The sequence below is a fragment of the Saimiri boliviensis genome, chromosome 20 (assembly GCF_048565385.1).
Source record: "Saimiri boliviensis isolate mSaiBol1 chromosome 20, mSaiBol1.pri, whole genome shotgun sequence".
Taxonomy (NCBI): Eukaryota; Metazoa; Chordata; class Mammalia; order Primates; family Cebidae; genus Saimiri; species Saimiri boliviensis.
The window spans coordinates 41,037,172-41,061,899 of record NC_133468.1 but is presented as its reverse complement, the minus strand read 5'-3'; the positions used below and the strand labels follow the sequence as shown (position 1 = coordinate 41,061,899).

The 24,728-nt window shown below is 54.9% G+C and overlaps 1 protein-coding gene across 10 annotated transcripts in view; it reads left to right on the top strand.

Moving 5' to 3' along the window:
- The first annotated feature begins 6,638 nt into the window (after positions 1-6,638).
- Positions 6,639-24,728, top strand: part of GUSB (glucuronidase beta) — a 31,167-nt gene continuing 13,077 nt past the window's right edge. For 7 of the 10 annotated variants that reach the window (XM_074390751.1, XM_074390752.1, XM_074390750.1 and 4 more), the window contains exons 1-10: positions 6,639-6,911; positions 7,982-8,167; positions 8,466-8,644; positions 8,771-8,913; positions 12,331-12,518; positions 14,014-14,166; positions 14,403-14,581; positions 14,665-14,811; positions 19,834-19,918; positions 22,634-22,810. In XM_074390751.1, the coding sequence (XP_074246852.1) occupies positions 6,702-6,911; positions 7,982-8,167; positions 8,466-8,644; positions 8,771-8,913; positions 12,331-12,518; positions 14,014-14,166; positions 14,403-14,581; positions 14,665-14,811; positions 19,834-19,918; positions 22,634-22,810 (1,647 nt within the window). In that variant the 5' untranslated portion in view covers positions 6,639-6,701. Of the gene's footprint in view, positions 6,965-7,981; positions 8,168-8,465; positions 8,645-8,770; positions 8,914-12,330; positions 12,519-14,013; positions 14,167-14,402; positions 14,582-14,664; positions 14,812-19,833; positions 19,919-22,633; positions 22,811-22,852; positions 24,722-24,728 lie in introns of those variants that run through there. The other 3 variants (XM_074390754.1, XM_039460330.2, XM_039460327.2) reach the window with 3 other exon arrangements.

Genomic DNA, 24,728 nt, shown 5'->3' with positions numbered 1-24,728 from the left:
TCAGGTGATGGAGACCATCCTGACCAACATGATGAAACCAACCCTCTCTACTAAAAAAAAAAAAAAAAAAAAAATTAGCTGGATGTGGTGGCACACACCTGTAGTCCCAGCTACTTGGGAGGCTGAGGCAGGAGAATTGCTTGAAGCCAGGAGGTAGAGATTGCAGTGAGCCGAGACTGAGCCACTGCACTACAGCCTGGGTGATGATGCGAGACTCCATCTCAAAAAAAAAAAAAAAAAAAAGGAGGGAAGAAGAGGAAAGGGGAGGAAGAGAAGGAGGAGGAAGAGGAGAAAAAACAGCCAGAGGAGGAACAGCCAGGTGTGGCAGCTCATGCCTGTAATCAGAGGAGGAGGAGCACAAGGAGGAGTAGCTCACACCTGTAATCCCAGGAGGAGGATGAGGAGGAACAGCTAGGCCATAGAGCGAGACTCTGTCTCAACAAACAATAAACCAAAAAAACATATGTCTGGGTGTGGTGGCTCACACCTGTAATCCTAGCATTTTGGGAGGCAGAGGCAGGCGGATCACGAAGTCAGGAGTTTGAGACCGACCTGGCCAACATGGTGAAACCCTTTCTCTACTAAAAATGCAAAAATTACCTAGGCATGGTAGCTCCGCCTGTAATCCCAGCTACTCAGAAGCCTAAAGCAGAAGAATTGCTTGAACCTGGGAGGCAGAGGTTGCAGTGAGCCGAGATAGCACTATTGCACTCCTGCCTGGACAACAGAACTCGACTTTATTTTTTTATTTTATTTTATTTTATTTATTTATTTATTTATTTATTGGAGACGGAGTTTCGCTCTTGTTACCCAGGCTGGAGTGCAATGGCGCAATCTCGGCTCACCGCAACCTCCGCCTCCTGGGTTCAAGCAATTCTCCTGCCTCAGCCTCCTGAGTAGCTGGGATTACAGGCACGCGCCACCATGCCCAGCTGATTTTTTGTATTTTTAGTAGAGATGGGGTTTCACCTTGTTGACCAGGATGGTCTCGATCTCTCGACCTCGTGATCCACCCGCCTCGGCCTCGCAATATTTTTTATTTATTACTTAAATTGTAGCAGGAGCCGGGCGCGGTGGCTCAAGCCTGTAATCCCAGCACTTTGGGAGGCCGAGGCGGGTGGATCACGAGGTCAAGAGATCGAGACCATCCTGGTCAACGTGGTGAAACCCCGTCTCTACTAAAAATACAAAATTAGCTGGGCATGGTGGCGCGTGCCTGTAATCCCAGCTACTCAGGAGGCTGAGGCAGGAGAATTGCCTGAACCCAGGAGGCGGAGGTTGCGGTGAGCCGAGATCGCGCCATTGCACTCCAGCCTGGGTAACAAGAGCGAAACTCCGTCTCAAAAAAAAAAAAAAAAAAAAAAAAATTGTAGCAGGAGTGGCTGCGGGAAATGGATTTCCTGAACACCAAATACGGGATGAAAGAGGGTTTTCAATGGCAGGGTTAAATTTCAGGAAGGCAGAAGCTATAGGCAAAATTGTAAAGCTGGCCAGTCACAGTGGCTCACACCTGTAATCCCAGCACTTTTGGGAGGCTGAAGGAGGAGGATCCCTTGGGGCCAGGAGTTCAAGAACAGCTTGGGCAACGTAGGGAGACCCTGTTTCTAATTTAAAAAAAAAAAAAACTGGGTGTGGTGACTCACATCTGTAATCCCAGCATTTTGGGAGGCCGAGGTGTGCAGATCACCTGAGGTCAGGAGTTCAAGACCAACCTGACCAACATAGAGAAACCCCGTCTCTACTAAAAATACAAAATTACCTGGGCGTGGTGGTACCTGCCTATAATCCAGCTACTCAGGAGGCTGAGGCAGGAGAATTGCTGGAACCTGGGAGTTGGAGGTTACAGTGAGCTGAGATCATGCCTCTGCACTACAGTCTGGGTAACAAGACCAAAACTCAGTCTCAAAAAAAAAAAGAAAGAAAATCTTAAAACCATACATGGAGGTTACACATTGGCTTTGGCCTCAAGGATGGGGCATCTCGAAGCAGGGGCTTACAGGTTGTAGGTAGATTAAAAGATGTTCTGGGCTGGGTGGAGTGGCTCACTCCTGTAATCCCAGCACTTTGGGAGGCCAAGGCAGGTGGATCACCTGAGGTCAGGAGTTCGAGACCAGCCTGGCCAATGTGGCGAAACCCTGTCTCAACTAAAAATACAAAGCTGGGCGTGGTGGTGGGTAACTGTAATCCCCATTACTTGGGAGGCTGAGGGAGGAGAATTGCTTGAACTTGGGAGTTGGAGATTGCAGTGAGTGGTGAGATTTCACCATGGTGGTCAGGCTGGTCTTGGACTCCTCACCTCAGGTGATACACCTGCCTCGGCCTCCCAAAGTGCTGGGATTTCAGGCCTGAGCCACTGCTGCTGGCCATTCCGGACGTTCCTAGCAGGTAAATTGGGTGGGAGGTATGCAGCTTTTTTTTTTTTTTTTTTTTTTTTAATTTCTTTGGAGACGGAGTCCCACTCTGTTGCTTAGGCTGGAGCGTGGTGGCACTATTTCAGCTGGCTGCAACCTCCACCTCCCAGGTTCAAGAAATTCTCCTGCCTTAGCCTCCCGAATAGCTGGGATTACAGGTGTGCATCACCACAACCAGCTAATTTTTTGTATTTTTAGTAGAGACAGGGTCTCACCAGGTGACCAGTCTGGTCTTGAACCCTTGACTTCAGGTGTTCTGACTTCAGTTGAACCCCTGACCTCAGCCTCCCAAAGTGGTGGGATTAAAGGCATGAGCCACTGCACCTGGCATATGCAGGTTTTTTTTTTTTTTTTTTTTTTGAGACGGAGTTTCGCTCTCCGTCTTTTTGTTTCCCAGACTAAAATGCAGTGGCACCATCTCAGCTCACTGCAACCTCCACCCCATGGGTTCAAATAATCCTACTGCCTCAGTCTTGCTAGTAGTTGGGACTACAGATTTGTAGCCACCAGGCCCGGCTAATTTTTGTATTTTTAGTAGAGACAGATTTCACCATGTTGCTCAGGCTGGTCTTGAACTGCTGACCTCAAGTGATCCACCTGCCTCAGCCTCCCAAAGTGCTGGGATTACAGGCATGAGCCATCATGCTCTCCCTGGAGGGGAAGTTTATTTAAAAGGCTTTAGAACAGGAAAGAAAGGAAAGGAAAGCATGCTTGAAAGAGACCCAAGAGGGCACGGAAGTCAAGTGTGGTGTTTAACCTTGATTCTAGGACTTTTAGGCTGGCCTCTTTCCCATGATCCTTTCCTTAGGGTGGGCTGCCACAGTGGGCAGGTGAGCCCCTGCCGTGTGTTTAGAAACTGTGTCATACAACCCCATTTTGTCTTTTTTTTTTTTTTGAGACGGAGTTTCGCTCTTGTTACCCAGGCTGGAGTGCAATGGCGCGATCTCGGCTCACCGCAACCTCCGCCTCCTGGGTTCAGGCAATTCTCCTGCCTCAGCCTCCTGAGTAGCTGGGATTACAGGCACGTGCCACGATGCCCAGCTATTTTTTTGTATTTTTAGTAGAGACGGGGTTTTGGTCTCGATCTCTCGACCTCGTGATCCACCCGCCTCGGCCTCCCAAAGTGCTGGGATTACAGGCTTGAGCCACCGCGCCCGGCCCCATTTTGTCTTTTTTTGAGACAAAGTCTTCTCTGTTGCCGAGGCTGGAGAACAGTGGTGTGATCTCAGCTCACTGCAACCTCCACCTCCCTAGTTCAAGCAGTTCTCTCCCTCAGCCTCTGAGTAGCTGGGATTACAGGTGCCTGATACCACACCTGGCTAATTTTTGTATTTTTAGTAGAGACAGGGTTTCTACAGGGTTTCATCTTGGCCAGGCTGCTCTTGAACTCCAGACCTTGTGATCCACCTGCCCCAGCCTCCTAAAGTGCTGGGATTATAGGTGGGAGCCACTGTGCTCGGCCTTTTTTTTTTTTTTTGAGGTGGAGTCTTGCTCTGTCGCCAGGTGCCAGGCTGGACTGCAGTGGCAGAATCTCAGCTCACTGCAACCTCCACTTCCCAGGTTCAAGCAATTCTCCTGTCTCAGCCTCCTGAGTAGCTGGGACTACAGGCACACGCCAGTATGCCCAGCTAATTTTTGTATTTTTAGTAGAGACAGGGTTTCACCATGTTGGCCAGGATGGTCTTGATCTCTTGACCTTGTGATCCGCCCACCTTGGCCTCCCAAAGTGCTGGGATTACAGGCTTGAGCCACCGAGCCGGGCTATTAGGACATTTTACAAAACAGTGTAAGTAAACAAAAGGTTAATCTATCATCAGAGGAACAAAGGTTACAGCTGCCTAGGTTACAGAGCTCTGCCCTGTGACTTAAGTCCCACAGTCTCATTCTTTTGAATCTCCAAATAATTTAAATTTCCAACAGCTCTGACTTTGAATTACTGATTTTTGCTTTTTACTTTTTTTCTTTTGAGATGGAGTTTTGCTTTTGTCGCCCAGACTGGAGTGCAATGGTGGGATCTTGGCTCACTGCAACCTCTACCTCCCCGGTTCAAGTGATTCTCCTGCCTCAGCCTCCCTAGCAGCTAAGATTACAGGCACCTGCCACCACGCCAAGCTAATTTTTTTTTTTTTTTTTTGAGACGGAGTTTTGCTCTTGTTACCCAGGCTGGAGTGCAATGGCGCGATCTCGGCTCACCACAACCTCCGCCTCCTGGGTTCAGGCAATTCTCCTGCCTCAGCCTCCTGAGTAGCTGGGATTACAGGCACGCGCCACCATGCCCAGCTAATTTTTTTGTATTTTTAGTAGAGACAGGGTTTCACCATGTTGACCAGGATGGTCTCGATCTCTTGACCTTGTGATCCACCCGCCTCGGCCTCCCAAAGTGCTGGGATTACAGGCTTGAGCCACCGTGCCCGGCCGCCAGGCTAATTTTTGAATTTCTGTTAGAGATTAGGTTTCACCTTGTTGACCAGACTGGTTTGAACTCCTGATCTCAGGTGATCCATATGTCTCGGACTTCTAAAGTGCTGGGATTACAGCTGTCAGCCACTGCACCTGGCCCGAATTACCGATTTTTACATATCGTATAAACTTTCACATCCTACTTTTTCTTACTTTTGTTGAATTTGGCCTAAAGCTGCCTTGTAAACAGTGAACTGTATCCTAATTTAAATGTGTAAACATTCCACTAAAGAAATATAGAAGTAAAATTTTAAAAAAAGAAAATCAAAGGAGTGTAAACATTTGGGGAAAAGCTTTTAGGCCTTGTCTGTTTCTAGAATCTATGTATTTCACTACGCTAGGGACTCCATTTCCAGTATTAAGGTCCATTTCCAGAAGGTCAATCTGGTGAGCATGAAAAAAGGGGGTGGGGAGTACACACAATTGCGTCTAGACCAGGATCGTAGGACCCGAGGGTCCTCTCTGCATGGCAGAGGCACCTGACGGCCGTACCTGATGTGACCCTGAGAATGACTTTGTGATCTAAGAAGAATGTGTGTTAGGAGCCCTAAGCTAAGGAATCCGGAGTGGCAAGATGTGGGAAGGATGCCAATCTATGGAACCTCGAGTCAAGAGGTCGAACTGGGCACTTGGTTTCTGAGGTCGCCAGCTTGGCCTCCTTTCAAGTCATACTTTCCTTCTTCCCTTTCCTTTCCTTCCTCTTCTAAAGTGTTTTAATACACTTTTTTTTTTTTTTTTTTGAGATGGTGTCTCACTCTATTGCCCAGGCTGCAGTGCAGGGGCGCGATCTCGGCTCACTGCGAGCTCCGCCTCCCCGGTTCAAGAGGGTCTCCTGCCTCCGCCTCCGGAGTGGCTGGGATACAGGCACGCGCCAGCACGCCCGGCTCATTTCGGTGTTTTTAGTAGAGACACGGTGTCCCTGTGCTGGCCAGGATGGTCTCCAGCCCCTGACCTCAGGTGGTCTGCCCGCCTCAGCCTCCCCAGCTGCTGTGCTGACCCGCGGTGCCCAGCCTCTCTCCCTGAATCTTTCTGTGCCTGCAGCGCCAAGGGGGAGCTCCTGGCCCCCGGGGCCCGGGGTCGAGGCTGCGGCCGCATCCCAAGGACGCGCATCCCCGCAAGAGGCTCCCCCGGGGCCCGCTCGGAGTCCGGCTGGGGAAAGCGGGCCGAGGGGCTCCTGGAAGGGACGGGGGAATGCCGCCCATCTCAGGGGTTCAGTCCCGGCCTGCGGCCCCGCATCGTCCAGCCTGGGCCGGGGCGGGGAGCAGACCTCGCCCTTCTTGGCTGGGGCTGAGTGTGGGGGTCCGGCTGCCCCGAAGTCCCAGCCCCGCGTTCCCAGCCCCCGCCCCGCCCTCCCCTCCAGGCCTGGCACTCGCCCTCAACCAACATGGCGCCCGCGGGCTCGGCACGTCCCGCGGCACGCCCGCCGGGCTCCGCCCTCACTGCGCTTACGCCCTCAGGCTGCGGCCGGGCGGCGGCGGGAGGCGGGAGGCGGGAGGCGGCAGGCGGCGGCGCGGGAGGCGGGAGGCGGGAGGCGGCGGCGCGGGAGGCGGGAGGCGGGAGGCGGGAGGCGGCGGCGTGGGAGGCGGTGGCGCGGGAGGCGGGAGGCGGGAGGCGGCGGCGCGGGAGGCGGGCGGCGGGAGGCGGCGGCGCGGGAGGCGGGAGGCGGGAGGCGGGAGGCGGGAGGCGGCGGCGCGGGAGGCGGGAGGCGGGAGGCGGCGGCGCGGGAGGCGGCGGCGCGGGAGGCGGGAGGCGGGAGGCGGCGGCGCGGGAGGCGGGCGGCGGGAGGCGGCGGCGCGGGAGGCGCGAGGCGCGAGGCGCGGCGCGGGAAGCATGGTCCGGGGTCGGGCGGCGGCCTGGGCCGCGCTGGGGCCGCTGCTGTGGGGCTGCGCGCTGGCGCTGCAGGGCGGGATGCTGTACCCCCGGGAGAGCCCGTCGCGGGAGCGCAAGTCGCTGGACGGCCTGTGGAGCTTCCGCGCCGACTTCTCCGACACGCGGCGCCGCGGCTTCGAGGAGCAGTGGTACCGGCGGCCGCTGCGGGAGGTGCGCGGCGGGGCGGGGCGGCGCGGCGCGCGGGAGCCCGGCGGGGGTTAAAGGTCAGCGGGCGTGTGGGTGCGGGGCTGGGGGACGGGGGACGGAGGGGGCTCGGGAGGGCGGTGAGCCCGGGCAGCCTCCTTCTTTTTAAGGGTTCTTTTTAATTAAAAAGTTTTTTTGAGACTGTGCTTGGCCCTGTGGCCCAGGCTGGAGCTCGGTGGCGCAGTCCTGACCAGCAGCTCGAGCGGTCCTCCCGCCCCTGCCCTGCAAGTTTCCTGGGGCCTCCACGCCTGGCTTATTAACACAGAACGAGACAAAACAACCGCTAAGACTCTTCCTTTGTAGGGTCGGTGTCTCGCTACGTGGCGCAGGTTGGTCTCGAACCCCTGGCCTCAAGCCATCGCCCTACACTGACCTCCCACAGCGCTGATGACGGGCGTGAGCCATCCAGACCCTCTGCTGGCCAGTCCGGCCGGAGCCGGGCCGGGGATCCGGAGGAGGGGGCAGTGTGGGCATCCGGAGGTCAGCTCTGCCGGGCCAGGAAGGTTCCTTGGTTTCCGAGTTCAGATATTGGACGGGGTGTGACATCAGGCCAAGGACGCCACCCTTGCTCCCCTCCTGACTTGGATGTGGCCGGCAGAGCAGTGGGACCGGGTGAGGTCTGGGCCGCTTCTGCCTGGGCCACATCCTCTTTTTCTGGCTTGGCGGCGTTTAGTGCAGGAGGAAGAGGCCTGGGTGCCAGCGGGCGCCCCGCTCACAGCGTGCGAGGCAAAGCCCCCCAGCCCCCCAGCCAGCCTTCCTCCCTGTGCCAGGCAGTGGGTCATCTGCCTCTTAGTCACGGTTCTGAGCCTTCTTTCTGGGGGTCTGGGACGTGGCCCTGGGCTCACTCCTCTCTCGCTCCGAGGAGGAACTCGTGGCCACACTGGCAGTTGACCTGTCATCAGCAAGTTCTGTCCATTGCACCAGGAATCCCGCCATGTGTCAGGGCATGTGCTAGGCCTGGGGGCACAGCTGTGAAGCACGCTGGTCCGGGATCCCTTTCGGGGCCTAGGAGCTGATCCCCGCTCTTCTCTCCACAGTCAGGCCCCACCTTGGACATGCCGGTTCCCTCCAGCTTCAACGACATCGGCCAGGACTGGCGGCTGCGGCATTTTGTCGGCTGGGTGTGGTACGAACGGGAGGTGACCCTGCCGGAGCGGTGGACCCAGGACCCGCGCATAAGAGTGGTGCTAAGGATTGGCAGTGCCCACTCCTATGCCATTGTGGTCAGTGTGGCCAGGAGCAGGCGGTGTGGGTGGTGGGCATGGCTGCTAAACAGCATGGGACCGCCAGCTGCCACCCACAGCCTGTCTCCTGGGGTGGGATGGTGGGGGCCCAGCCCTGGGGTGTGCCCTGTGTAGGGGGATGGGTGGCCTCATCTGCCCCATCGGGATGCCATTCTTCCTGTGCAGCTGGCAGGCCTCTGAGTCCCATGCTGCAGGTTATGAGAGGGAGTATCCGATAGCAGGGCCCCTCCTCATACCCCGACCTGCTGCCCCCTCCCCATGTCTCCTGTGTCTGCAGTGGGTGAACGGGATCAACACACTTGAGCATGAGGGTGGCTACCTCCCCTTTGAGGTCGACATCAGCAGCCTGGTCCAAGTGGGGCCCCTGCCCCTCCGCGTCACTATTGCCATCAACAACACGCTCACCCCCTCCACCCTGCCACCAGGGACCATCCGCTACATGAATGATGCCTCCAGGTGGGTACTGTCCTGCCCCAGCCCGTGGTCTTCCTGCTAGGGACAGGGTGGCCTTCGAAGAGCAGGCTCTGGATCTAGGGATGACCCAGGGCAAGGGCCCAGCAAACCACAGTCTTCCCACCCTAGGTACCCCAAGGGTTACTTTGTCCAGAACACAGACTTTGACTTCTTCAACTACGCGGGACTGCAGCGGTCTGTGCTTCTGTACACGACACCGACCACCTACATCGATGACATCACCGTCACCACCGGCGTGCAGCAAGACAGCGGTGAGGGCTTCTGGTAGGATCCGCCCTCAGCGGGGCCCAGGTGGCTCTGTTCCCTGTTGGGAAAGCTCTCCCAGGAAAAGTTTCTCCTGGCATCTCTAAACCCTTACAGGTGCCCATCCACCTACAAAGCCTAAATCCAGACTGTCTGAGCGGGCACAGGCTCCCGAAATCACCTGTGTGGTTGACTTCGCTTGTAGAAGAGGGGTCTGGCCTCAGGTCACACAGCCCAGGGTGGCAGTCCTGCCCCTTACCACGGTGCTACCCTCACACCAGCTCCCCTCTGCCCCTCCTCACGGTGCCAGTGCCGCCCTCACCAGCTCCCCTCTGCCCCTCCCCACGGTGCCGCCCTCACACCAGCTCCCCTCTGCCCCTCCCCACGGTGCCGCCCTCACACCAGCTCCCTTCTGTCCCTCCCCATGGTGCCGCCCCCTCCAGCTCCCCTCTGCCCCTCCCCACAGTGCCACCCTCACACCAGCTCCCCTCTGTCCCTCCCCACGGTGCCACCCTCACACCAGCTCCCCTCTGCCCCTCCCCACGGTGCCGCCCCCTCCAGCTCCCCTCTGCCCCTCCCCACAGTGCCACCCTCACACCAGCTCCTCTCTGTCCCTCCCCACGGTGCCACCCTCACGTCAGCTCCCCTCTGCCCCTCCCCACGGTGCCGCCCTCACCAGCTCCTGTCTGTCCTTTCCCACTATGCCCTCTCGCCAGCTCCCCTCTGCCCCTCCCCATGGTGCCGCCCCCTCCAGCTCCGCTCTGTCCCTTCCCAAGGTGTGGCTCTCGCCAGCTCCCCTCCGTCCCTCCCCACGGTACCATCCCCTCTCCAGCTCCCCTTGCTGCACATGGTGCTCAAGGGACAGGCAGTTTCAGGGGCCAGGTTTGGCAGTTCACGCCTGTCATCCCAGCACTTTGCAAGTGAGAGTACAAGGAGAATCACTTGAGGCCAGGAGTTCAGACCAGGCTGGGCAACATAGCGAGACCATCACCACAAAAAAATTCAAAAGCTAGCCAGGTATGATGATTCGTGCCAGTAGTCCCAGCTGCTGTGGCAGGAGAATCACTTGAGCCTGGGAGGTCAAGGGGTCAGGAAACGATGACCATGTCACTGCACTCTAGTCTGAGCAAAAGAGGGAGACCTTGTCTTTAAAAATTTTCTTTTTCAGCCGGGCGCGTTGGCTCAAGGCTGTAATCCCAGCACTTTGGGAGGCCGAGGCGGGTGGATCACGAGGTCAAGAGATCGAGACCATCCTGGTCAACATGGTGAAACCCCGTCTCTACTAAAAATACTAAAAATTAGCTGGGCATGGTGGCGCGTGCCTGTGATCCCAGCTACTCAGGAGGCTGAGGCAGGAGAATTGCCTGAACCCAGGAGGCGGAGGTTGCGGTGAGCCGAGATCATGCCATTGCACTCCAGCCTGGGTAACAAGAGCGAAACTCCGTCTCAAAAAAAAAAAAAAAAAAAAAAAAAAAAAGATGGGGTTTCTCCTTGATGGCCAGGCTGGTCTTGAACCCCTGACCTCAAGTGATCCACCCACCTGGGCCTCCCAAAGTGCTATGATTACAGGCGTGAGCCACCATGCCCGGCCTATTCCTTTTTAAAATATATCTTTTTTTTTTTCTCCTTTCGATGTTATCTAAAAATACATCTTTTTCTTCTGCTGAGATGAAGTCTTGCCCTGCTGCCCAGGCTGGAGCGCAGTGTGAGATTATTGACAGCTGTTGTGGGGCTGTAGTTCTAAGTTTAAAAGAATTTAGGCTGGGTGTGGTGGCTAATGACTGTCATCCCAGCACTTTGGGAGGCCAAGGTGGGCGGATCTCCTGAGCTCAAAAGTTCGAGACTAGCCTGGGCAACATAGTGAGATCATGTCTCAAAAATAAATAAATAAAAATTTAAACAAAAGTCACACAGCAAAGGTGATACAGTATAAAGTAATTTATTGCAAAGAAAAAAGTATTTTGGAAATTAATTGCAGAATAGGCCAGGCACAGTGGCTCATGCCTGTAATCCCAGCACTTTGGGAAGCCAAGGCTGGTGGATCACTTGAGCTCAGGCATTGAAACCAGCCTGGCCAGCTCGGTGAAACCCAGTCTCTAAACACAAAAAAATTAGCTGGGCGTGGTGGCGAGTGCCTGTAATTCCAGCTACTCGGGAGGTTGAGATGGGAGAATCGCCTGAACCCAGGAGGTGGAGGTTGCAGTGAGCTGAGATTGCCACACTGCACTCCAGCCTGGGTGACAGAGTGAGACCCTGTCTCAAAAAAGTGAAGTGAAAAATACGTGGTTCCCCCTGAGAGAGAGAGTTCAGGGCAGGCTGCTGGTAAGGATGAGACAGTGCTGAGTGTTACTGGGGAAACTCCCTTTCTGGGAGTCTGCATAATTAATTCCTGAGAAACTGGAAGAGGTGTTAACTGTAAGCATGTTCTGGGTCGTCCTCTGGGTGTACACATGTAGTAGCTGTACGTGCCTGTTCATGTCACATCTTCACGCCGTGGTCGGCACATCTGTAGGACACGGTCACTTCCTTGACCACCTATCCTGCCTCAAGGTCACAGCTCATTGCAGCCCCCAACTCCTGGCTCAAGCAGTCCTCTGACTTCAGCCTTCCAAGTAGCTGGGGCCGCTGGGGCTGCTGGGGCTGCAGGCACGCACCACCATGCCCAGCAAAGTTTTTTTTTTTTTTTTTTTTGAGGAGTCTTTCCCTGTCACCCAGGCTGGAGTGCAGTGGCACGATCTCAGCTCACTGCAACCTCCGTCTCCAGGGGTTCACGAATTTCTCCTGCCTCAGCCTCCTGAGTAGCTCTCATTATAGGTAGACACCACCACACCTAGATACTTTTTTGTATTTTTAGTAGAAATGGGGTCTTACTCTGTTGGCCAGACTAGTCTTGATCTCGTGACCCCATGGTCTGCCTGCCCTGGCCTCCCAAAGTGTTGGGATTACAGGCATTAGCCGCCATGCTTGGCCAATTTTTGTATTTTTAGGAAAGGTGTGGTTTCTCTATGTTCCCCAGGCTGCTCTTGAACTCCCAGTACTTTGGGAGGCTGAGGTGGGTGGATCATCTAAGGTCAGAAGTTCAAGACCAGCCTGGCCAACATGGCAAAACCCCATCTCTACTAATAAAGTACAAAAAATTAGCAGGGCGTGGTGGTAGGGGGCACCTCTAATTCCAGGTACTTGGGAGGCTGAGGCAGGCGAATCACCTGAGCCCTGGAGGTAAAGGTTGTAGTGAGCCGAGATCAAGCCACTGCAGTCCATCCTGGGCAACAGAGCAAGACTCCATCTTAAAAAAAAAAAAAGATTTTAAAATTAAAGGAAAGCAACAGAAACGTCGCTGCCTGGGAGAAGGCTGCGGGGCGCTCCCGTTTGTGTGAGACAGGTTGTGTTCCTTCCTCAGCCCTGGTCTCTCTCGCCGCCTGCAGGGCTGGTGAATTACCAGATCTCCGTCAAGCGCGGCAGCCAGTTCGAGTTGGAAGTGCGTCTTTTGGATGCGGAAAACAAAGTCGTGGCCGACGGGACTGGGACCCAGGGCCAGCTGAAGGTGCCGGGTGCCAACCTCTGGTGGCCGTACCTGATGCACGAACGCCCCGCCTACCTATACTCATTGGAGGTAATGGTGGTTTGGGACCTGCTTCAGGGAGGTCTTCTGCCCCCAGCTGGTGGCCCTGGCTTCGGCGGAAGCCCAGGACAGGTGAATGGGCAGGTGCGGTCCTCTGAGCATTCTGATGTTTCCCACCCTTGGTGGGAGGCCGTGTTTTTGTTTTGTTTTTTTGAGATGGTCTCACTCTGTCACCCAGGCTGGAGTGCAATGGTGTGATCACAGCTCACTGTAGCCTTGAGCTCCCAGGCTGCAGCAATCCTCCAGCCTTGGCCTCCTGAGTAGCTGGGACTACAGACACATGCCACCATGACAGGCTAATTAAAAAAATCTTTTTGTGTCCAGGCGTGGTGGCTCATGCCTGTAATCCCAGCACTTTGGGAGGCTGAGGTGGGTGGATCACCTGAGGTGAAGAGATTGAGACCAGTCTGACCAACACGGAGAAACTCCTCTCTACTAAAAATACGAAAATTGGCCAGGCGTGGTGGCGTATGCCTGTAATCCTAGCTACTCAGGAGGCTGAGGCAGGAGAATCCCTTTAACCGGGGAGGGGCCGAGGTTGTGGTGAGCCGAGATTGTGCCATTGCATTCCAGCCTGGGCAACAAGAGCGAGACTCTGTCTCAAAAAACAGACAAACAACAACAGCAACAACAAAACGGTGGGCATGGTGGCTCACACCTGTAGTCCCAGCACTTTGGGAGAACCAGGTTGGCAGATCACTTTAGGCCAGGAGTTCGAGACCAGCCTGGCCAATGTGGTGAAACCTGGTCTCTACTACAAATATGAAAATTTGCTGGGCTTGGTGGTACACGCCTGTAATCCCAGCTACTTGGGAGGCTGAGGCAGGAGAATTGCGTGAACCCGGGAGGCAGAGGCTGCAGTGAGTTGAGATCGCACCAGTGCACTCCAGCCTGGGCGACTGAGACTGTCTCAAAAACACTTTTTTTTTTTTTTTTGAGACAGAGTTTCGCTCTTGTTACCCAGGCTGGAGTGCAATGGTGCGATCTCGGCTCATCGCAACCTCCACCTCCTGGGTTCAGGCAATTCTCCTGCCTCAGCCTCCCGAGTAGCTGGGATTACAGGCACGTGCCACCATGCCCAGCTAATTTTTTGTATTTTTAGTAGAGACGGGGTTTCACCATGTTGACCGGGATGGTCTCGATCTCTTGACCTCGTGATCCACCCGCCTCGGCCTCCCAAAGTGCTGGGATTACAGGCTTGAGCCACCGCGCCCGGCCTAAAAACACACTTTTTTTTGGCTAGAGTTGGAATCTCACTGACACACAGGGCCTGGGGATTCCAGGCATGAGCCACCTCGTCTGCTCAAGGGGAAGGCCTGGTTTTGGAGGGCAGGTCCCAGGATCAGCCAGGGAAGGGCAGAGCCTCTGATTGCTGTGTCTCTGCTTGCAGGCCCAGAGGTGGCTGCTGGGGTGCGTGGGGCCTTCCTGCCGGAGGGCGGGCCGGATGGGGCTCAGGTGCTCACCCCTGGTGCTTTGGCTGTCGTAGGTGCGTCTGACGGCACAGACGTCAGTTGGTCCTGTGTCTGACTTCTACACGCTCCCTGTGGGGATCCGAACCGTGGCTGTCACAGAGAGCCAGTTCCTCATCAATGGAAAACCTTTCTATTTCCACGGCGTCAACAAGCACGAGGATGCGGACGTGCGTTGGGGCTCCTGGGTCCTCATGGGCTGCTTCCGGTCACCTTCCACGTTCGCCTTCTCTGCGCAGCTGAGTGCAGTTGAGCTCAGGGCAGTGAGGCAAATGGCTCCAAACCGCCCGCGGTGGGGCCGGCGCTGGGGCTAGAGAGGGGCTCCTGGGGTGGCTCCAGGGTTTTGACGCTCGGAGGAAGTGCAGCTTCGACAGGGACGGGGTCACTGGGCTCTGCTGTCCCCTAGATCCGAGGGAAGGGCTTCGACTGGACGCTGCTGGTGAAGGACTTCAATCTGCTGCTCTGGCTTGGGGCCAACGCCTTCCGCACCAGCCACTACCCCTACGCGGAGGAGGTGCTGCAGATGTGTGACCGCTACGGGATTGTGGTCATCGATGAGTGCCCTGCCGTGGGCCTGGTGCTACCGTGAGTCCCCACCGCACACCTGCTCCGCCTGCCCAGCCCGTGGGCCTCACCGTGACCGCTGCCCCTTCCCTCCTGGCCCGCAGGCAGCACTTCAGCAACATGTCTATGAATCACCACATGCGGGTGATGGAGGAGCTGGTGCGCAGGGACAAGAACCACCCCGCTGTGGTGATGTGGTCAGTGGCCAACGAGCCTGCGTCCTCCCTGGAGTCTGCTGGCTACTACTTCAAGTGAGTGCCCCCTGCCTGCCCTGGGCTGATCCAGAACGAGATCCTGGCGGGTGGCAGGCTGGGGTGGGCACGTGCTGTCTTTGATCAGCCTCGTGTCCCAGCCCAATGGGAGAGCCCTCTGTACCCGGACAGTTACACAGCTACCCTCCCAAACTGTGGTTTTCCTTTTCTTGTTTATTTTTTTGAGATGGAGTCTCGCCACCCAGGCTGGAGTGCAGTGGCACGATCTGGGCTCACTGCAGTCTCCACTTTCCAGGCTCAGGTGAGCCTCCTGCCTCAGCCTTCCAAGTAACTGGGATTATAGATGTGTGCCACCACGCCTAGCTAACTTTTGCTTTTTTTTTTTTTTTTTTTTGAGACAGAGTTTCGCTCGTTACCCAGGCTGGAGTGCAATGGCGCGATCTCGGCTCACCGTGACCTCCGCCTCCTGGGTTCAGGCAATTCTCCTGCCTCAGCCTCCTGAGTAGCTGGGACTATAGGCACGTGCCACCATGCCCAGCTAATTTTTTTGTATTTTTAGTAGAGACGGGGTTTCACCATGTTGATCAGGATGGTCTCGATCTCTTGACCTCGTGATCCACCCGCCTCAGCCTCCCAAAGTGCTGGGATTACAGGCTTGAGCCACCGCGCCCGGCGCTTTTTTTTTTTTTGAGATGGAGTCTTGCTCTGTTGCCCAGGCTGGAGTGCACTGGCACAATGTCTGCTCACTGCAATCTCTGCCTCCTGAGTTCAAGCAACTCTCCAGCTTCAGCTTCCTAAGTAGCTGGGATTACAGGCACATGGCACCATGCCCCACTAACTTTTGCTTTCTTTTTGAGATGGAGTCTCACTCTGTTGCCCAGCTGGAGTGCTGTGGTGTGATCTTGGCTCACTGCAACATCAACCTCCTGGGTTCAAGGATCCTCCTGCCTCAGCCTTCCGAGTAGCTGGGACTACAGGTGTGCACCACCGTGCCTGGCTAATTTTTGTTTTTTTTTTTTTTTTTTTTTTTTTTTGAGACGGAGTTTCGTTCTTGTTACCCAGGCTGGAGTGCAATGGCGCGATCTCGGCTCACCGCAACCTCCGCCTCCTGGGTTCAGGCAATTCTCCTGCCTCAGCCTCCTGAGTAGCTGGGATTACAGGCACGTGCCACCATGCCCAGCTAATTTTTTGTTTTTTTGTATTTTTAGTAGAGACGGGGTTTCACCATGTTGACCAGGTTGGTCTTGATCTCTTGACCTCGTGATCCACCCGCCTCGGCCTCCCAAAGTGCTGGGATTACAGGCTTGAGCCACCGCGCCCGGCTAATTTTTGTATTTTTAATAGAGACAGGTTTTCACCATGGTGGCCAGAATGGTCTCGGTCGCTTAACCTCATTATCTGCCCGCCTCAGCCTCCCAAAGTGCTAGGATTACAGGTGTGAGCCCCTGCGCCCGGCCAACTTTTGCATTTTTTAGTAGATACAGGGTTGCACCATGTTGGGTAGGCTGCTCTTGGACTCCTGACCTCAGGTGATCTGCCCGCTTTGGCCTCCCAGAGTGCTGGGATTACAGGTGTGAGCCACCATGCCCAGCTAATGTTTGTATTTTTAGTAGAGACGGGGTTTCACCATGTTGGCCAGGATGGTCTTCAACTCGTGGCCTCAAGTGATCCCCCTGCCTCAGCCTCCTAAAGTGCTGGGATTACAGGTGTGAGCCACCATGCTCGGCCCCTTTTTCTTCCTTACAATCATGTAGTTCTAACTCAGCGTTCAGAGGTGGATTTTTCACTTGCGTTAGAGGCAGCAGAGGTTGTAGAAATGCTCCTGGAGGCAGACGCCACACCCCAATTTCGTGGGAGTGCTTTGGGCTGAGCCAAGTCTGCAGCAGGCTCTGACGAGTCATCCCAGTTTGGGCAAAAGACAGTTCAGAGCTCGGGGGCACGGGGCTGTGCTCGGCAGGACTGGGCAGACAGGAGTTTTGTTGCGAAGGTGGTGAGTACAGACTTCCAGGAGCAGGTGCCTGAGGCTTCCAGACAGGCTGCTTTGGGAGGTGGCCAGAGGAGATGCCTGTTTTCTCGGGCAGACATTGGAGGCGTTGCCCTGGCTGGAGAGGGTCAGCCAGGCTGTCACAAAGCTTTGAAGCTTCCTGTCAGAGAGCCTGGCTGTTGGAGAGTATGGGTTTGGAACTTGAGGCTGGTGATTCTGTTCTGTCCTGTGCCAGCCACAGCTTTCGGATGAGCAGAGGAATGATGGGGGAGGGTGTAAAAGAAAAGAAATGGGCTGTGTACGATGGCTCACGCCTGTAATCCCAGCACTTTGGGAGGCCAAGGCGGGTGGATCACGAGGTCAAGAGATCGAGACCATCCTGGCCAACATAGTGAGACCCTGTTTCTACTAAAAAATATTCAAAAATTAGTTGGGCATGGTGGGGTTGCGGGTGCCTGTAGGCTCAGGTACTTGGGAGGCTGAGGCATGAGAATTGCTTGAACCTGGGAGGTGGAGGTTGCAGTGAGCCGAGATCATACCAGTGCACTCCAGCCTGGCGACAGAGCAAGACTCCATCTCAAAAAAAGAAAAGAGCTGAGGAAAGAGAAGAGGAGAACAGGCTTCAACAACCATCTAGGCTGGTGCAGTGACTCGTGCCAGTAATCCCAGCACTTGCGGGGGGCTGAGGCAGGTCGATCACCTTGAGTTCGAGACGAGCCTCTCCAATAGACAGTGAAACCCCATCTCTACTAAAAATACAGAACTTAGCTGGGTATTGTGGCATGTGCCTGTAATCCCAGCTAATTGCGAGGCCGAGACAGGAGAATCATTTGAACCTGGGAGGCGGAGGTTGCAGTGAGCTGAGATCACACCACTGCATTCCAGCCTGGGTGACAGAGTGAGAGACTGTCTCTCGGAAAAAGAATTAAGTCTAGCGTGGAGGCCTTGAGTGGGCGCGGGAGCTCTGAGCACACACTGGTCCCTCTGTCCGCGGCCTCTTCCCTTCATCCCTCCTGGTGATCTCAATTTGGCATAAGGGCTGTTTTTTTTCTTTTCTTTTTTTTTTTAAATTAAGAGACAGGGTCTCTGGCTATGTTGCCCAGGCTGGAGTGCAGTGGCTATTCACAGGCGCGATCCCACTACTGATCAGCACGGGAGTTTTGATCTGCTCCGTTTCCGACCTGGGCCGGTTCACCCCTCCTTAGGTAGCCTGGTGGTCCCCTGCTCCCAGGAGGTCACCATACTGATGCCAAACTTAGTGCAGACACCCGATCTGCATAGCGCACTACAGCCCAGAACTCCTGGGCTCAAGCGATCCTCCCACCTCAGCCTCCCTAGTAGCTGGGACTACCTGGCAAGGGCCGTTTCTTGAAGAGGCTGTCCCTGACTCTCCAGTCCAAATTCTGTTGATTGTCTTGTAGACCCCAGTTCCTGCCACCACTTGTCATTTCTATTCACAGTATTTCTTCTGTTGTTTTTCAGAGTCAGGGTCTTGCTCCGTTGCCCAGGCTGGAGTGCAGTGGTGCAATCACGGCTCATTGCAGCCTCGGCCTCCTGGGCTTAAGTGATCCTCCTGCCCCTCAACCTCCCAGATAGTTGGAACCACAGGTGTGCACTGCCAGACTAAGATTTAAGGTCCCCCTGTGCCGGCCCCGAGCTGTAGTCTTGCTCTGTTGCCCAGGCTGGAGAGCAGTGGTGCAATCTTGGCTCACTATGACCTCTACCTCCTGGGTTCAGCAATTCTCCTGCCTCAGCCTCCTGAGTAGCTGGGATTACAGCTGTGCGCCACCATGCCCAGCTTGGTTTTTTGTGGGTTTTTTTTGTATTTTTAGTAGAGATGGTTTCATCACGTAGGGCAGGCTGGTCTCGAACTCTTGACCTCATATCCACCCACCTTGGCCTCCCAAAGTGCTGGGATTACAGGTGTGAGCCACCAGGCCTGTCCCTAATTTCTAAATTTGTTGTAGAAACAGGGTCTTGCTGTGTTGCCCAGGCTGATCTCAAACTGCTGGTCTCAAGTAACCCTCCTAAAGTGTTGGGATTCTAGGCGTGAGCCACCTCGCCTGGCACCTGCACCATTTCTCTGTGTACATGTCTGCATTCCCGCTGCCCAGGACCTGTGGGCTTAGATCTGAGTCACTCCTGAGCACCTAGCACCCAGCCCCATGCCTGCCTCCCAGCTCCAACTCCGTTTGCTTGATGCATTAATAAATATCCCATCCGAATCCACAACCCATCCACTCCTATGTTCATGAGCTGTTTCAGGGAGTCAGCCTCATTTTCAGCAGTGTTCAGCCCAGTGACCCCAGCTCTGTGTACCTGCAAGGGGGGCCACTCCTCTGAGGGGATAGGATTTGGGGGCTGGGGGAGAGTGAGTGATGTTAGAGAGCTTGGTCTAGGACTAGAGGAACATGTGCCTGTATTGAAATATATCTCCAGTTAGGGAAGAAAGCAGAGGTTCCATGTTTGGTTTTTTCTTTATTTTTTTTGTTTGTTTTGACACAGAGTCTCGCGTTGTGGCCCAGGCTGGCCTACAGTGGCATGATATTGGCTCATTGCAATTTCACCTCCTGGGTTCAAGCGATTGTCCTGCCTTAGCCTCCCAAGTAGCTGTGATTACAGGTTCGAGCCACCACGCACAGCTAGTTTTTGTATTTTTAGTAGAGACAGGGTTAAACTATGTCAGCCAGACTGGTCTCAAACTCCTGATCTAGTGATCCACCTGCCTTGGCCTCCCAAAGTGCTAGGATTACAGGCGTGAGCCACCACGCCCGGCCAGTTGCATATTTTTTATTCAAAGAACTTAAAGTAAATTGTAATGATGTACAGATGCATGCCATGCCTGGGTAATTTTTGTGTTTTTAGTGGAGACGGGGTTTGGCCAGGCCGGTCTTGAACTCCTGACCTCAAGCGGTCTGCCTGCTTCAGCCTCCCAGAGTGCTAGGATTACAGGTGTGAGCCATCGTGCCTGGCCCTGTGTTACGTTCTGGCGGTGGAAGACGCGACAGAGAGGACAGGAGGGTGTCTGAGCCCGACGTGGACCAACGGAACCTGTGTCTTCTGCCTTTTGTGCACAGGATGGTGATCACTCACACCAAAGCCGTGGATCCCTCCCGGCCTGTGACCTTCGTGACCAACTCCAACTACGCAGCAGACAAGGGGGTGAGCCTGGGTTCCCCCTCCCACTGCTTCCTGCTTTGCTTGGGCTTGTCCTGAAGCCTGTTCATGGGAACAGCTGGAAAGAACTATGCTCTGCCAGTGTGGGTTTTTTTTTTTTTTTTTACTTAAAAAGATAGAGACGCCGGGCGCGGTGGCTCGAGCCTGTAATCCCAGCACTTTGGGAGGCTGAGGCGGGTGGATCACGAGGTCAAGAGATCGAGACCATCCTGGTCAACATGGTGAAACCCCGTCTCTACTAAAGATACAAAAAATTAGCTGGGCATGGTGGCGCGTGCCTGTAATCCCAGCTACTCAGGAGGCTGAGGCAGGAGAATTGCCTGAACCCAGGAGGCGGAGGCTGCGGTGAGCTGAGATCGCGCCATTGCACTCCAGCCTGGGTCACAAGAGCGAAACTCCGTCTCAAAAAAAAAAAAAAGATAGAGACAGGGTCTCGCCATGTTGCCTAGGTGGGTCTTGAACTCCTGGGCTCAAGCAGTCCTCCTGCCTCAGCCTCCCAAAGGGCTGGGGTGATAGGCACGCACCACCATGCCCAGCTGCAGCCAGTCTGTGTTCACAGATGGCCTCTGGGTCAGTGACAGTTCTCCCTGCTTACTCCCCAGGCAGTGTGGGTTTCTGAATCCAAGGAGGCTGGGCACAGGGAGATGGGCTTTGTTTGCTCAATTTGGACTCGGCGTTCTTTGCACTTCGATTTAACAGACTCATAAAATGTCAAAGATTTAACGGAGCTTAGAGTTCATCTGGCCCCAGCCTGGCTGATCAGAACTTCTAGGGGACATTTTTTTGAAAGGCCAGGTCTCTGCATGCCGAGATCCTGATGTAGTCACTCCAGGGCTGGAACCTGAGTTTTTCTGTTTATTTTGTAGAGGTAGGGTCTTGCTCTGTTGCCCTGGCTGGAGTGCACTGGTGTCATCACAGCTGACTGCAGCCTTGAATTCGTAGGCCCAAGCGATCCTCCTGTCTCAGCCTCCCAAGTAGCTTGGACTCCAGGTGTGCATCACCACGCCCGGCTAAATATTTTTGTAGAGATGGGATCTCACTACGTTGCTTAGGCTGGTCTCAAACCCTTGAACTCAAGTGATCCTCCTGCTTTGGCCTCCCAAAGTCCGGGATTATAGGCACGAGCCGCTGTGCCTGGCTGACCTTCATATTTTTTATTCCGTTGAGATGGAGTCTTGCTCTGTTGACCAGGCTGGAGTGTAACGGTACAGTCTCAGCTCACTGCAACGTTCTCCTCTTGGGTTTGAGCGGTTCTCCTGCCTCAGCTTTCTGAGTAGCTGACATTAAGGTGCCTGCCACCACGCCCAGCTAATTTTTGTATTTTTAGTAGAGATTGGGTTTCACCATGTTGGTCAGGATGGTCTTAATCTCCTGACTTCAGGTGATCCAACCACCTCAGCCTCTCAAAGTGCTGGGATTGTAAGTGTGAGCCGCTGCTCCTGGCCAGCATTTTTTTTTTTCTTTTTGAGACAGAGTCTCGTTCTGTCGCCCAGGGTGGAGTGCAGTGGTGCAGTCTCTGCTCACTGCAACCTCCACCTCTTGGGTTCAAGCTGATTCTCCTGCCTCAGCCTCCCAAGTAGCTGGGATTACAGGCACCTGCCACCACACCCAGCTGATTTTTGTGTTTTTAGTGGAGATGGGATTTTTCCATGTTGGCCAGGCTGGTCTCAAACTCCTGACCTCAGGTGATCTACCCGCCTTGGCCTCCCAAAGGCTTGCAAGTGTGAGCCACTGCACCTGGCCAGGATTCTTACTAGAAAGAAGTGTGTTCAGGAGGCATGAGAGACTAGCCAGCTGGACACAGAAGCCGTTGCTGCCCAGCCCTGAGCACCGCTTTGCTGAAGCTCGGGGTGGGTCTACGCGGTCGTCTGCTGTGCTCCCAGCAGGGACTGTTCCGGGCCCTCTGCAGCCCACAGCTGTGACGGCCGGGCGTGGTGGCTCACGCCTGTAATCCCAGCGCTTTGGGAGGCCAAGGCAGGTGGATCACTTGAGGTCAGAAGTTCGAGACTAACCCAGCCAACTGATGAAATCTCATTTCTACCAAAAATACAAAAAATTAGCTGGGTGTGGTGGCACAGGCCTGTAATCGGGAGGCCGAGGCACAAGAAGCACTTGACTGTGGGAGGCAGAGGTTGCAGTGAGCTGAGATCGCACAACTACATTCTAGCTTGGGTGACAGAGCGAGACTCTGTCTTCAAAACCAAACAGATTCTCTCTGAGAATGACTGCACCGGCCCCTCGGGTGGGAGCTTCCGTAGGGCGAGGTGAGGGAAGCGTGGTGACGCGTTAGTTCCAGTGCGGTGGGGCCCTGGGCAGTGGCTGAGGATGTTCTCAGCCCCGAGAGGCAGCTCTTCCCGTTCTAGGATTTTTTTGTAGAATCGGGGACTTGCGATGTTGCCCAGGCTGGTCTCCAACTCCTGGGCTCAGTCGGCCTCCTACCTCCGCTTCCCAGTGTGCTGGGATTATCGGCGTGAGCCGCTGTGCCCTGCTAATTTTCTTACTGCATGGGTTGTAGAGCTGGGGTCTTGCTGTGTTGCCCACACGGGTCTGGAACTCCTGGCCTCAAGCCGTCCTCCTGCTTCAGCCTCCAAGAGTGCTGGGATTACATCCCTGTCTCACCTTGTCTGCCAGAGGAGCCCCTGCAGTGTGTGAGTGCTGTCACGTGGTCTGTGTGTGAACGGCCCTGCCGCTCTGTCCTAGGCTCCGTATGTGGATGTCATCTGTGTGAACAGCTACTACTCTTGGTATCACGACTACGGGCACCTGGAGTTGATTCAGCTGCAGCTGGGCACCCAGTTTGAGAACTGGTATAAGACTTATCACAAGCCCATTATTCAGAGCGAGTATGGAGCGGAAACAATTGTAGGGTTTCACCAGGTAAGGGGCGTTGAACTCCGCTTGTGTGTTCTCTCCGCGCAGAGCTGTGCCCACAGCACCGCCTCCTCGCTTCAGCTCTGCGCTCACCTCCTGCCGCCTCGTCCATGCTCCCTCCCCGCCAGCAGCCAGACCTCTGCCCCACTCGCTTGGTCCTCAGAGACGGCCTCCGAACCGGCCTTGATCCAGACGTCTCTTATCATGCGTGTCCATGTGGTCCAACAAATCCAAATTCGTGTGTGTGTGGTTTTGAGACCGGGTCTCTTCTCTCTCTCACCCAGACTGGAATGTGGTGGTGTGATCACGGTTCACTGCGATCCTCCCACCTCAGCCTCCTGAGTAGCTGGGACCATAGGCACGTGCCAAGATGCCTGGCTAAGTGTTTTACTTTTGTAGAGATGGGGATCTTGCTATGTTGCCCAGGCTGGTCTTGAACTTGTGGGCTCAAGTGATCCTCCTGCCTCAGCCTCCCAAATTGCTGGGATTACAAGTGTGAGCCACTGCGTCCCGCCAGAAGTCAAAATTTTGGGAGTCCTGTCACTGGTTTCCCAGGCCCACAGGACAAAGCGCGCCCTCATCCCTGGTCAGGACACGCGGCGGCCTCTGCTCTGTCCTGGGTTTGCGTCGTCTTCGCCCCGCGCTCCTGGCCACTGACCTGTGTCCACTGCACTCGTTTGCTCCCGTGCTCTTGCCTGAGCCATTTCTTTTTCCTGGAATGCTCATGTTGGCACCGTAATCACCAACTAAAAGATCATTTTTCCTTTATTTTTTTTTAAGAGATAGGGTCTTGCTATGTTGCCCAGGCTGGTCTCAAACTCCAGGACTCCATTGATCTTCCTGCCTTGGCCTGATTCCCTGTGCTAGCCTTTTTTTTTGACAGGGTCTTGCTCTGTTACCCAGGCTGGAGTGCAGTGGTGCCATCGTAGCTCACTGCAGCCTTCAACTCCTGGGCTGAAGCGGTTCCCCTGCCTCAGCCTCCTCAGTAGCTGGGACGACAGGCATGCACCACCACGTGCGGCCTAGTTTTAAAATTTTTTGTAGAGATGGAATCTTGCTCTCAGGCTGGTCTTGAACTCCTGGCTCAGACTCGGGAGCCCTCCCCGTGCTCTGCCCCTGCTGCAGCTCAAACCTTGCTCTCCCTGCATTCTTGGCGGGCACTGTCGCTCTGTTTTTGGCTGTCTCTTTGACTGGACTGTGAGCTCAGGAGAGAGGAGGAGTGCCCTTTGTGGTTGCTTCCCAGGTACTCTGCGGTGTCCGACACAGCATGCGCCAAGTATCCGTTGAGGGCATGAGTGAGATCTTAGAGACACTTGGTCCTCTTTTTTTTGAGACGGAGTCTCGCTCTGTCACAGACTGGAGTGGCGTGATCTCGGCTCGCTGCAACTTCTGCCTCCTGGGCTGAAGCCATTCTCCTGCCTCAGCCTCCCGAGTAGCTCATTACAGGCACCCGCCACCACGCCCAGCTCATTTTTGTAGAGTCGGGGTTTCTTCATGTTGGCCAGCCTGGTCTCAGAGTCCTGACCTCAAGTGATCTGCCCGCTTCGGCCTCCTGCAATTCTGGAGCGACAGGCGGGAGCCGCCATGCCTGGCCTCATTTTTTTTGTCCTCACCAAAAATATGTTGCTTTGTCTTACGGGGTGTTTTTTTTTTTTATGTGGTTTCCTGAACCCCATCCAGCCCCCCTTCCCCATCCCAGCCAACTCACACTCGTTTGTCAGAGCTCCCAGGATTCCCATTGGCACACCCTTCTGTGTTTTTTTTTTTTTTTAAAGATGGGGTTTCCCTGTATTGGCCAGGCTGGTCTCAAACTCCTGACTTCAGGTGATCCGCCCACCTCAGCCTCCCAAAGTGCTGGGATTACAGGCGTGAGGCACCACGCTTGGCTTGGCACACCCTTCTTAATGTGCTTATCCTTTGCACA